Here is a 14722-nt window from a genome sequence, read left to right on the forward strand (position 1 = left end):
GTTTTCGCGGGTATTTGTATGTAGGTCTTTGGTTGTTCGGGTTTTCTCCCACGTAAAATTGGAAGTGTCTTGGCGACGTTTCGACGAAGTCCCATTCGTCATCTTCAGGCTGGTGCTTTCAGCTTCGTGCCTCGAGCAGCAAGGTGTGGTCTTAGCTGTTTCTTCCTTTTAACTGCCAGTGGGGGTATGAACTGATTGGGTGGGAGCTTGGCTGTGTTCTGATTGGGTGGAGGTGTGTTCTGATTGGTTAGGGGCGTGGCTGTGCTCTGATTGGCTGGGGGTTGGCTGTGCTCTGATTGGCTGGGGGGTTGGCTGTGCTCTGATTGGCTGGGGGGTTGGCTGTGCTCTGATTGGCTGGGGGAGGGTTCTGTTTGGTTGTGCTCAGGTTAGTCTGAGTTGCAGAGGGATTCAAGATTTTGGGCTGCCCTGCCATTCCTTGGCTTCGTGTTCGTGGTCGTGTTTCCTCTTCCTGGAGGGTGTCAGTTTGCTTCATGTATGGATTGGGGGGGTTTAAAGTGGCTAATGATGCAGCTGTGGTCTGGCTTCTGGTTTGTGGTCGTGCCTCATAGTCAGTGTGGCTTTGGGTTTGTTTTTTTGCGTGGATGTTTGGTGGTGACCTCCTGTGTGGTTTTTGTGAGTGTGGGTCTGGTATCATTTTTTTGTGTTAGGGAGTCGTTTGTCAATAAGGGCGGGTTTCCAAATGGCTGGCAGGCGGGAGGTATCATCTCGCTTGTTCATGCTGTGTGGGCGTTTTTCTATCTCGATGGCTTCTCTGATTATTCTGTTATTAAAATGTTCACTTTTAGCAATGGTTCTGGTATTTTTAAAGTCAATTTCATGTCCTGTAGCTTTAAGGTGTTGGACCAGGGAAGATGTTGGTTCCTCTTTTTTGATTGAGTTCTTATGTTCTTCAATGCGTGCACTTATTCTTCTGTTGGTTTGTCCGATGTATGTGGTGGGAAAAGTGGTGCATGGGATTTCGTATACTCCTTGATTTTCTAATTCAATTTTATCTTTGGGGTTTCTAAGGATGGTGGATATTTTTCTGTTTGTGCAGAATGCTGTTGTGATGTTGTGTTTATGAAGGATCTTACTGATTCTGTCTGTGGTGCCTTTTATGTATGGGAGGAGGGCTTTGCCGTTTTCTTGTTCTTTGTCTTGGATTTTGGTGGGGGTTTCTTTTTGGATTAGGTTTGTAATCTTATTTCTATTGAATCCATTGGATGTTAGTACATTGGTGAGAGTGTGTAGTTCGGGTTTTAGGTGTTGTTCGTCAGCTAAGCGTTTTGGTCTGGAGATGAGTGTCTTGGCTACAGAGTTGATCTGTGCTGGGTGGTGGTGTGAGAGAGCGTGCAGATAGCGGTTTGTGTGTGTTTTCTTCTGGTAGATGGTGTGTCCTAGGGAGCCATTGGGTTTCTTGTAGACTAGACCGAATTAACAAAGATCTCCTCACACTCCACCTCAAACTCAGCAACAAGATCCACCCCGCCCTTTGGGACAAATCCAAACAACTCGCCGTCTGGAGAGCCGAAACACAGACCACCCTCAAGACAGATACACACACCAACAAACTCCGAAGACTACAAGAACGCCAGAAACAAACCCCTCCTCCCTCACAGCCACACATGAAACAAACAATGCATAACATCTCAGATAGGATCCTCACCAAAGCCGAAACCAATGTCCTTTCCAAAGGATTCAACTTTGCAGTCGCTCCAACACATCCCACTGAAACCATTATATGTGGAGTTGAAACCAGCCTGACTAAAATCAACCCCGACGACGCCAACAGAATCATACTCGAAATCACCAACATCCTCTGCACCAGCAAGCCACCCAAAAGCAACTTACCCAAAGAGGAACAGACAGCACTACGTAACCTTAAAGAAGACACCAGCATAATAATCCTACCAGCAGAAAAGGGCAACGCCACGGTGGTTATGAACACATCTGACTACCAAACCAAATTAACCAACCTACTCCAAGACTGCACATACAAACCCCTAAATACAGATCCCACCACCTACCTGGAAAAAACTACCAGATCCAAAATAAAAGCCTCCCCCATTAGCGAAGAGATCCAGCAAAGAATCATTCCCAGAGAGAAATCATCCAGATGCCCCAAACTCTATGGTCTCCCCAAAATACACAAGGAAGTAACCCCACTCAGACCTATAGTCAGCTCCATAGGCTCACCTCTACAAAACCTAGCCAAATTTCTCGCCAAACAACTACAGCCCTATGCAGAATCCATTACCTCACACGTAAAAAACTCATTCCAGTTTATAGAGATCATAAAGAAACAAAACTTACAGCCCAGCGACCTACTAGTGAGCTTCGATGTCATATCCCTCTTCACACAAGTGCCTATCAAAGGAGCCTTGACAGCTATCCAAAACAAATATAACCCCCCCAAACACATCTTAGATCTGACCAACCACTGCCTATCCAACACATACTTCATCTATAATGGACAAAAATACAAACAAACAGAAGGAGCACCCATGGGATCACCCCTCTCACCCGTCATTGCCAACCTCTACATGGAACACTTTGAAACCCAAGCTCTAGAAAAATCTGATCACAAACCCAAACTCTGGCTCAGATACGTAGACGACACCTTCATAATCTGGCCACATGGGAAAGAAAAACTGGACAACTTCCTCACACACCTCAACAGCCTACACCCCAAAATACAGTTCACCATGGAAACAGAACCTAACAACCAACGTCCCTTCCTGGATGTCCTAATCTACAAGAAATCCAATGGCTCTCTAGGACACACCATCTACCAGAAGAAAACACACACAAACCGCTATCTGCACGCTCTCTCACACCACCACCCAGCACAGATCAACTCTGTAGCCAAGACACTCATCTCCATAACAAAACGCTTAGCTGACGAACAACACCTAAAACCCGAACTACACACTCTCACCAATGTACTAACATCCAATGGATTCCATAGAAATAAGATTAAAAACCTAATCCAAAAAGAAACCCCCACTAAAATCCAAGACAAAGAACAAGAAAACGGCAAAGCCCTCCTCCCATACATAAAAGGCACCACAGACAGAATCAGTAGGATCCTCCATAAACACAACATCAAAACAGCATTCTGCACACACAGAAAAATATCCACCATCCTTAGAAACCCCAAAGATAAAATTGAATTAGAAAATCAAGGAGTATACGAAATCCCATGCACCACTTGTCCCACCACATACATCGGACAAACCAACAGAAGAATAAGTGCACGCATTGAAGAACATAAGAACTCAAATCAAAAAAGAAGGAACCAACATCTTCCCTGGTCATACCTTAAGCTACAGGACATGAATTGACTTTAAAATACCAGAACCATTGCCAAAAGTGAACATTTTAATAACAGAATAATCAGAGAAGCCATCGAGATAGAAAAACGCCCACACAGCATGAACAAGCGAGATGATACCTCCCGCCTACCAGCCATTTGGAAACCCGCCCTTATTGACAAACGACTCCCTAATACAAAAAATGATACCAGACCCACACTCCCAAAAACCACACAGGATGTCACCACCACACATCCACGCAAAAAGCAAACCCAAAGCCACACCGATGATGAGGCACGACCACAACCAGAAGCCAGACCACAGCTGCATCATTATCCACTTTAAACCCCTCCAATCCATACATGAAGCAAACTGACACCCACCATGAAAGAAGGAAACACGCCCACGACACGAAAAGCCAAGGAATGCAAGGGCAGCCCAAAATCTTGAATCCCTCTGGCAACTCAGACTAACCTGAGCACAACCAAACAGAACCCTCCCCAGCCAATCAGAGCACAGCCAACCCCCCAGCAAATCAGAGCACAGCACCCCCCAGCCAATCAAGCTACAGCCAACCCCCAGCCAATCAGAGCACAGCCAAGCCCCTAACCATTCAGAACACACCTCCACCCAATCAGAACACAGCCAAGCTCCCACCCAATCAGTTCAAACCCCCACTGGCAGTTAAAAGGAAGAAACAGCTAAGACCACACATTGCTGCTCGAGGCACGAAGCTGAAAGCACCAGCCTGAAGATGAAGAATGGGACTTCGTCGAAACGTCGCCAAGACACTTCCAATTTTACGTGGGAAAAAACCCGAACAACCAAAGACCTACATACAAATACCCGCGAAAACCTCAGAAAACATATATATATTATATATATATATATATATCTATATATTCTATATAATATATAATATATATATATATATATCTATATATATGTAGGTCACACAACACACACACACACACACACACACACACACACACACACACACAGGGGGCTTTTGTCTTTTCCTCCCTCTTGTTTCCTTTTTCTCTCTCTCTCTTTGTTAAAGGTTTTATAAGATTTTAAGAGTTTTTTCTTTTTTAAGATGGCTTCAAAGCATTTTGGAGCTTTTGTTTCTAAAGCCTCAATCTCCTCTTCGGTAATGCAGACAGCTCAGCAAGTTGAGTCTAAATTTCCACCATTTTTCTCAGCTTTACCAGCAGTTTTACCTAAAAACTTACAGGACGCTTTGGAAGATAGTGTACGACGGATTGAAAAAGAGATAAGTGAAATTATTGAAAATAAATTTAGAAAATTGAGAGAAGATATAGCGTCTGTGTTTCAGACGTTTGCTGATCACATAGATCGTTTGGATCAGCGTATTGATGTTGCTGTAGAAAATTCTGAAAAATTGGAAGATAAAATAGAAAATAAGGTGGAAATAATTCAGGATGAAATTACTATGTTACAATACAGAAGTATGGAGTTTGCTTTAAGAATAAGGGGAATGCAGGAAAATAATTAAGAAGATTTGAGACAAGTGGTTGCAAAGGATATAGCTCTTATTTTGGAATCCGAGCCTGAAGAAATATTGAGAGAGACAGAAAAAGTTTTTAGGGTTAATTCAAGGGTTGCAAGACAGAGGAATCTGCCACGAGATGTGGTTATTTATTTTTTTAGTAGATCACTTCGTAATAAAATTTTACAAGCCTTTTACAAGCAGAGATTTCAAATTGCAGCCCAGGATGTCATACTTCTGAAAGAACTACCTTCAAGAATTCTCAAAGTAAGAAAGCATTTTGCTTTTCTGGCTGATGAGCTTAAGAGGCGACAGATTCGTTTCAGATGGGAGATACCGGCTGGAATAGTGGTGAATTATGCGGGGATACGTTATAGACTTGATACAATTTTAAAAGCGAAAGATTTTTACACTTCTGTTTTGAAGGCGGGCTCTTTATTACCTACAGCTGAGATATTAGAAGAAAAGTTGGAAGAGCAACCGATAGAAGATATGCAGGTTAAACTTTTGCAACAATCTCTCTTGACAGAAGATTCATTAATGAAATTGAGTACTTGTGGAGCTTTTAGAAGTAAAATAAAGGTGAAGAAAAGCTGGAAGAGCAGCTGATTGAAGAAAATATGCAGGTTGAACCTTTGCAGCAGTCCTCCTTAACAGAAGATTCATCAAAGAAATTGGGCATGACTCGTGCAGCTTTTAGAAGTAAAATAAAGGAACAGCAGAAGGTTCTTCGTCATTTTCTAAGCAATAGATAATAGAAGGAGAAGTTGGAATACCAGCCAGCTAGTTATAAAGAGTTTTGTTAAATCTTTGTTATTTAGGGGAAAGTTTAAAATTATGATCTCTGCTTGGGAGAAGACTTGATAGGTTTTAATTTAGTGATTTAATATCTGAGAGTACTTATTATAATTTTTAATAAATGTATAAAGTTAAATTTTTGTTGTTTAGGGGAAAGTTTAAAAGCTTAAAATTATGATTTCCGTTCGAGAGAAGAGTTGATAGGTTTTAATTTGGTGATTTAATATTTGAGAGTACTTATGATACATTATGATATATTAAAAGTGGATAAGAAGCTGTAAGGTTTTGATTTGGGAGAAAACCCAAACAAAATTTGTTTGGGTTTGGGGGGGAAGAGTTAAGAGCCAAGTTTATATTGTTTAAAAGAAATACACATCTCGGTGTGGAGAAGGTGGATAAATTATATGAAGAATAAATATGGGATTTAACGGGTAAATTATAATTAGAGCAGATATGATTAAAAGTATTGTTTGGATTATGAATAATTTTTGTTTTAAATTTGGAGTTGTTTATTTGATTTTTATAGTTGATTTTCTTTAATTTGTTTAAATTTGTTTTTTTTTAAAAAAAATTGTTTTGTATTTGAGTTAAAGTACTTATTGAGATTTAGTTTGTATTAGTTAAAGTTAAAATAAATATGGGGTTTAATGGGTAAATTATGATTAGAGTAGATATGATTAAAAGTATTGTACTGATCATGAATAATTTTTGTTTTAAATTTGGAATTATTTGATTTTGATAGTTGATTTTCTTTAATTTGTTTAAATTTGTTTTGTAAATGTATCTGAGTTAAAGTACTTATTGAGATTAAGTTTGTATTAGTTAAAGTTAAAATAAATATGGGATTTAATGGGTAAATTAGGATTAGAGTAGATATGATTAAAAGTATTGTCTTGATCATGAATAATTTTTGTTTTAAATTTGGAATTATTTGATTTTGATAGTTGATTTTCTTTAATTTGTTTAAATTTGTTTTGTATCTGAGTTAAAGTAATTTACTGATTTTATTATTTGTATAGTTGGATAGGTTTAGTTAGATTTAGTTTGCATTAGTTAAAGCTAAGTAGATTTTGTTTAATATGTTTGAAAACCCTGTGCCAAGCTCTGGGAAGTGGGGGGGAGGGGAGGCTGAGGGTGGGTGGGTCTTTGGGAGTGGGAGGGAGGGGGGTTGGGGTGGGGGGGTAAGTAGGTTAGATGATAGGATTAAAGTAAGATAATAAGGGATAACTTATGAGAGAGATGTTGCTTGGGCATTTCCCCGGTACTGTATCCGAAGAAGGATGAGAGAGGAGGAGAAAGGTTAGGGAGGAAGTAGGATGGTGAGAGGAGAGGGGGAGGGGAGAGAGAGGGGAGGGGAGGGAGAAGGAGGAGGGAAGTAAGGGAGAGTGTAAGAGAGGGCGGATGCAGTTTGGGGGGGTGGGCAAGCGACATCTAGGTGTATTTATTTTACTTCGTCAAATGTGAAATTTCTTCTTTTTTGTTTATGTAATTGATAATTGAAAAATAAAAACTTTTCTAAAAAAAAAAAAAAACAAGACCTGGCAATGGCTAAGAGCAGGAAAATTGAAGAAAGAGACCGAGGGACTAATTCTGGCTGCACAAGACCAAGCCTTAAGGACAAATGCATATAAAGTCAAAATTGAGAAGACAGCAACAGACAGTAAGTGCCGCCTATGCAAAGAAGCTGAAGAAACAGTGGACCACTTGGTAAGCTGTTGCAAGAAGATTGCACAAACTGATTACAAGCAGCGGCATGACAAAGTAGCAACAATGGTGCATTGGAAGATCTGCAAAAAATATCATTTGCTCGTAAGCAAATAACTGGTGGGAGCATTAAAAATAGAGAAAGTCATAGAAAGATAAAATTAAACTGCTCTGAGACTTCAGATTCATAACAGACAAGCACCTGCAACATAACACCCCAGACTTAACAATGTCGATAAGAAAGACAAAAAAGTCTGGATAGTGGACGTGGCAGTGCCTGGAGACAGCAGAATAGAAGAGAAAGAACTGGAGAAGATAACAAAATACAAAGACCTACAAATAGAAATAGAAAGACTGTGGCAAAAGCAAGCAAGGGTAGTACCAATAGTCATAGGAGCCTTGGGTGCAATCCAAAACAACTGGAGCACCACTTTAACACCATTGGCATTGACAAATTCGTATTAGAAATTGCAAAAGGCGGCCTTACTAGAAACTGCTTCCATCCTGCGACGATATCTGTAATACCATCAAACATCCACATCTGCCTATCCCAGGTCCTGGGTAAGGACTTGATAGGTAGACAAAATGCCAAATCCAGTCTGAACATCTGGCTGACTGTGCGATGATCAATAATAATAATAATAGAGTTGGAAGGGACCTTGGAGGCCTTCTGGTCCAACTCCCTGCTCAAGCAGGAAACCTTATACCCAGTGGTAGGATTCAGCTGGCAGAACCGGTAGCTACTTTTTTGTTGCCCAGGCTCAGAATGGACTTCTGGAAGTGGCATCCACACAGAGAATCGGTTGTTCACATATTTGAATCCCACCACTGCCTATACCATTTCAGACAAATGGCTGTCCAGTCTCCTCTTAAAAACTTCCAGTGTTGGAGCATTCACTACTTCTGGAGGCAGGTTGTTCCACTGGTTAATTGTTCTAACTGTCATGAAGTTTCTCCTTAGTTCTAGGTTGCTTTGCTCCTTGATTAGTTTCCATCCATTGCTTCTTGTCCTGCCTTCAGGCGCTTTGGAGAATAGCTTGACTCCCTCTTCCTTGTGGCAGCCCCTGAGATAGATCATGCCAGACAAATCTTATTGCATTCTTTGACCAGGTGACAAAATTAGTGGATCAGAGGAATGCTGTGGACATAATTTACTTGGACTTCAGTAAGGCATTTGATAAAGTAGATCACAACCTACTACTTGATAATATAGAAAAATGTGGGGTAGACAGAATCACCATATGGATCCGTAGCTGGCTGACCGGCCGTACTCAGCGAGTGGTCCTCAATGGAACTGCATCTATATGGAGGGAAGTGTGTAGTGGGGTGCCCCAGGGCTCTGTTCTTGGCCCAGTGCTCTTCAACATCATCAACGATTTGGATGAAGGGATAGATGGGGAACTCATCAAATTTGCATACGACACTAAGCTGGCAGGAATAGCCAACACTCCAGAAGACAGGCTTAAGATACAGAAGGATCTGGACAGACTTGAACACTGGGCACTAACTAACAAAATGAAATTCAATGGTGAAAAAAGCAAGGTTCTACATTTAGGCAAGAAAAACCAAATGCACAAGTACAGCATAGGTGGCACCATGCTCAATAGTAGTAACGGTGAGAGGGACCTCGGAGTCCTAGTAGACAATCACTTAAATATGAGCCAGCAGTGTGCTGCAGCTGCCAAAAAGGCCAACACAGTGCTAGCTGCATTAAGAGGGATAGAATCAAGATCACGTGAAGTATTAATACCACTCTACAATGCCTTGGTAAGGCCACACTTGGAATACTGCATCCAGTTTTGGTCACCATGATGTAAAAAAGATGTTGAGACTCTAGAAAGAGTACAGAGAACAAAGATGATTAGAGGACTGGAGGCTAAAACATATAAGGAACAGTTGCTAGAATTGGGTAAGTCTAGTTTAACGAAGAGAAGGACAAGGGGGGACATGATAGCAGTATTCCAATATCTCGGGCTGCCATAAAGAAGAGGGAATCAAGCTAGTTTCCAAAGCACCTGAAGGCAGGACAAGAAGCAATGGGTGGAAACTAATCAAGGAGAGAAGCAACCTAGAACTAAGGAGAAACCTCTTGACAGTTAGAACAATTAATCAGTGGAACAGCTTGCCTCCAGAAGCAGTAAATGCTCCAACACTGGAAGTTTTTAAGAATAGGCTGGACAGCCATTTGTCCGAAATGGTGTAGGGTTTCCTTCCTCCAAGGTCCCTTCCAACTTTACTACTATTATTATTATATTGGAACACTGCTATCATGTCCCCACTCGTCCTTCTCTTCATTAAACTAGACATATCCAATTCCAGCAACCGTTCCTTATATGTTTTAGTCTCCAGTCCCCTGATCATCTTTGCTGCTCTTCTCTGTACTCCTTCTAGAATCTCAACATCTTTTTTACATTGTGGTGACCAAAACTGGATGCAGTATTCCAAGTGTGGCCTTACTAAGGCATTGTAAAGTGGTATTAACACTTCACGTGATTTTGATGTTATCCCTTTAATGCAGCGTAGCACTGTGGGGGCTTTTTTGGGATCTGCGTTTTGTTTGATATTGTTTATGTGTCAGGTGAATTAACAGAAAACATAGTTGTAATGTTTCAAGTAGTAAGCAGATTATTTTATTCCTTTATAATACATTCTTGTGACAATAATGTGAAGTACTGGTTAAAGTGTTGGATTGTTAGATTTACATTCAAGTTTATCTTAATCCATTACTATACAGTTACTATTTGGGTCATCATTTTCTTTCAGATCAACAAACACCCCACAGGATAGTACTTTGAAGAAGAGTGGAAGAAAAAATTGCCATGTGCCACTATTAATTCACAAATAAGACAGAATATCAATCTTACAATAAATTGGATTTCTTATCCTCATCCACAAGTCTTAATTTTTAGGGATGTCTTTTATAATCATACTTCCTTCCTTCCCCTTCTTCCTCCTCCACTATTTTTACACCTGCAAATTGATTTGTGTATTCCATGCCATTCAGACAGTACAGCTTTCAGATACACTTTAATAATTTAAAAAAAACATAATTAACTAATGCTTTTATGTAGATTTTGGCATTTGGTTGGACTTTGTAATCAAGTGGAGTATTGTGTCTATAATCAGTTCAAAATAACTTTAGATGATTTGGGGAGGCCTACCAATGAGGTCTTTATTTTAGAAGGAAAAGTCAGTTCATTATCATTCTAACATTCTGTCACAATAATTTCCATTGTTCTGGGGGTTTGTTTTTAGTGGGTGCAGAGGAACTCTCTTTATCTTTTTTATTCTGAACAGACAGATTCTTTGACCTCAGATGACCTTGATCTTCCTATGTTGAGTGAATATTGATGCTAGAAGCTAATTTTCTTGTTTGTGTTTCCCATTTTGCAGACAAATTCTGTTAGTGAGCAGGAAGTACAAGGTACAAAGACTGAGGTGTCACTATCAACTTCTGTTGCAACTGCAGAACAGCAGCAAGAAGTAAGCATCCATATCCAAATAAACAATTTGGCGTATCCTAATAAAAGTGTGTCTCAATCAAGATTCATGAGAAAAGAGTTTCTCTTTTCACAGCATGTTTCCTTGTAGACTTGTGTCATGTTTAAATGTACAAAGTTGGTATGAGTTTCATTTGTTTTGCTACTGTTTCCCTGGCTCTCATTGTCTCATTATGCGGTGCATTTCTTGCTCTCTTATTTGCTTATCTTCTGCTGCTTGCTAAAGTGCAGGTTTTCCTGTGAGACTGTCTTGATCTGCAAACTTGCTTCTAATAAGTTAGTGGCAAGCTAGCATTTTTCAGTAGAGTCGCTTACTAAAATTTAGAAGTAGATTTGTCAAATGTTGCAAGACCAAATGTATATGGGATCCTGGAAATCTTAAATGTTATTCAGCTACAATTTTTTGCAATTCAGGAACCAATTCGGCTTCAGAGGATGCCTGCTGCTCCCTCCCCCACCATTCAGTCCATTTCTCTAGCTGTACCAAAGGTAGGGGGCTTTAATGCTTTGTTTTAACCCAAAAAAAAAAAAAAAAAATGTAGGCAGAGAGTTAACATGAAAGGCATTATGCCTCATGCATGATCCATTTGTCAGTTTGTTCATGTCTGTATGTTAGCCATGTTTAAGCATGTTGTTTTTTAAGGATTATTTTAACCAGGACTAAGAATTAAAATGAATTCTGTATATAATCTTATGAGAGTGTATCTGGGTGTTTTGTTTCCAGCTAATTCAGGGGTGTCAAATTGCTGGCCCGCGGGCTGGGTGTGTCATCTGGAAGCCGTGCCCATCCCATTGCCAGCAATGGCAAAACCGTCCCGATACGTTGCGTGACATCACGTAACATTGCGAGTTCGACATGTCTGAGCTAATTCATAGTGGGACAGGTTCTTCTGTCCTTCTGTCCTTCCCCAGAAAACATCTGTTGTACAAATAGATGACAAATGGATCTTCTGTTTAAATCTTTCCCTGAGAGGGTATTTTCAGACCTTTTTTTTAATCAGTAAAAGGCCCAGCAAGTTAACATTAAAGCTAGGTTTTTTAAAGTTTCTATTCTAATTGTGACAATGTGGCCATACAATAATATATGAAGGAAATGTCAGAGAAGAACCCTCTTATCTTCCACAAAACCTGTAACATTAAAAAAAAGAGAATAGCTTCTCTAGCCACTTCCATATGTTTATAAAGTAAGTGCGTGCAGTGCCCATCTAGCTAGTCTGATCTGGCAAATTTCCATAATTTTCCCCCTTCCTTTTCTTCTTTTTCAGTCAGACTGGAAATTTGCTTGATTTTTTTCCACCCTTAGATCAGCCTGTTACCAAAGCGATTTGCCCTGGTTCACCAGCCCCAAATTAGAACTTCATATTTTTATATATATTATTTTGTTCCACAGACCAAGAACAGTTGATATTCAGTTGTGGTAGACAGTAAGCAACTACTTTTGCTATGTAGCATTAAGTATGGTGATAAAAAAGATGTTGAACTTCTGTAAAAGCTAATATAATAATGGTGGGTTAAACAAGCATACATATTCATTTAATTTGTTGGTATATGAGTGTATTTGATTGTAGATTATAATTCTTAGCTGATTGTTGATTATAATTTCGGCGGTTGCACAGTGCGCCTATTTTTAAAACATATATGTTGCCCAAACTACCCTATAGTAGACTTGTATTTATTTTGAAAGAATGAATATACTGTTTTTAGCAGTACAATTCTAATATAAATTTACCAATTTCAACACAATACAAAAAGTATTTCAGCACGGTACAAAAGCCAGGATAAAACAAACAAAGCATAATCAGTAGGGAAGCACATTAATCTACCATAAAAGCAAAAGAACAGTACAGTACCTATTTGAAATCAACACATTCTTAACAGTTCATCAAAAACTGAGTGACATTAATGTCATTAACTTCTGAAAACAATCACAATGAACACCTAAAACATTATTCTGTTCAAGATAGTTTTTACATGGAGATGGAGGATCTAATACACTGTGTCAGCAGCATACTAGGAGTAGCTCCTATCTGAGATCCATTCCAAATAAGGGTTTACTGTACAGTTGAATTAACCCCAGCCATCCACTGCATTGATATGGAAGCTGGTACACTTTATCATTAACAATTTATTAGAAGTGTCAATTTTTTAATGAACTTTTATGTTGTTTTATTGTGAATTTATTTTTCAGCCTAAAGCTCATCAACTAAGTATCAAATCCTTTTCAAGCCCAACTCAATGTAGCCACTGTACATCTCTCATGGTGGGATTGATTAGACAGGGTTATGCTTGCGATGGTAAGTTGGTTAAATCTCTTAAATATTTGAGCATCTTAATAGTCTAATTATCATTTGGAAAAAAACAAATATGTTTAAAATTTTCTTGTAACAAGCATCTATTTATAACTGTATTGTAGTATTGAATAAAGGCAGACATTTAGTTCCAAAATGCATTTGTTTAGATTAAATCTATTCTTTTCATAGTATGGCTATGTTAAGGCATCAGTTACGCCACACAATTTAGGGAATGGAACAATTCCTTGAATTGTTTCAGTGATTTTTAATTAATAAGACTATATACACTGAACAATATAAAAGATGGTACAAAATATTTTTAGTAAACAGATAGATTACTGGATTGTTTCTACTTGGAATGTGATATAGAATATTATAGAAAGCTTTCGTACAAATTAGATATTGATGGGAATTTCTTTTGAATAATGACACTAAATGTTTGGGACTTAAACAGTATTTTCAGAATGTGTACCTATACACTGCTGAAATATATCATGAAAAATTAAACTACCATCTTAGGTGTATCTACAACTTTCTATCTAGGAATTCTAGAACTATGGGTCAGTACTAGCCAGACAGATAGTTGCAACCCATATTTTGGGGAGGAGAGGGGAGTTTATATCACTTTTTAAAAAATGGACAAATTGCACAGATAAAGAGAGACCACCATTCCAACTCACAGTGAGTTGTTTGTTCCCCGTTCTGCATGTGCAGGCTACTTGTGTTTCATACTGGAATGTTACATGTTGGATGACTGAAAAAAATATCAATTATCAGTAGTCCTCGACATATGACCATAATGCAATCTGCTTATTACAACCATATTCATAATGGTCGTAAAATGACCTTTTTTGTGATGGTATTTAAGCAAATCACCATGGTTGTTAAAGGAATACAGTTGTTAAGGAAACCGTTGGTTCAATATGGGTGCAATTTTGCCAAAAACCAGAAGTAAGTGCTAGTTTTGAGAAAAGCTGTCATAAAACATGGTCATTTGATTGATGTATGCTGCAATTGGCCATAAATCTGTGTTGTGAGCATCCAAAATTTGGTCATGTGAACACAGAGGGGACCCAACCAGTGGAACTTCAAATGGGTGTTGCAAGTCCCCTTTTTCAGGTCAGTTGGAACTTTAAATGGCCATTAAGTGACCTGTTGTAAATTGAGGTCTACCTGTATATTAGAAATTAAATGGAGCTCTGATAACTTTTAGGGGAGAAGATATGCACAACACTGGGAAATCCAAAACAGGGATGCATGTTTTTTTTTATTATAGAACATAAGTGTTTTATTTAGCTTGACGGATCTTGAATATCTTCAGACTGAAGTACAGTAGGGTAACTTGTCTATGCAGTTGCATCGGGTTCCAAAGTTGTCTGAGTATCTCTGGAATTAAATGTGGTATTGAAGAAACTATTCAATCTCTCTCTTGCTTGCAGAATTACATGGTTCATAGCAAGTTCCAAATGCCAGCCAAAAAGTGTGGATTAGGGATGTGCAAAACCTACATTTCTTCCTTCAGACCATCTCGATCTATAGTTTTTATAGCTACAGCTATCTGGGGTTATAGTTTTTGATTTAGAGGAATAAGTCCAGGGAAACAAT

General features: G+C 39.0%; 1 protein-coding gene across 1 annotated transcript in view; it reads left to right on the plus strand.

The window, feature by feature from the left end:
* Positions 1 to 10683: 10683 nt before the first annotated feature.
* The window catches only part of CDC42BPB (CDC42 binding protein kinase beta), a gene marked incomplete at its 5' end in the record, with an annotated part of 33443 nt that continues 29404 nt past the window's right edge, over positions 10684 to 14722 (plus strand). The window contains 3 exons of the mRNA XM_039364841.1: positions 10684 to 10809; positions 11241 to 11315; positions 13015 to 13120. Of these exons, the coding sequence (XP_039220775.1) occupies positions 10684 to 10809; positions 11241 to 11315; positions 13015 to 13120 (307 nt within the window). The remainder of the gene's footprint in view (positions 10810 to 11240; positions 11316 to 13014; positions 13121 to 14722) is intronic.

The sequence above is a fragment of the Crotalus tigris genome, unplaced genomic scaffold (genome assembly GCF_016545835.1).
Source record: "Crotalus tigris isolate CLP2741 ecotype Arizona unplaced genomic scaffold, ASM1654583v1 scf7180000019856.1557650, whole genome shotgun sequence".
NCBI lineage: Eukaryota > Metazoa > Chordata > Lepidosauria > Squamata > Viperidae > Crotalus > Crotalus tigris.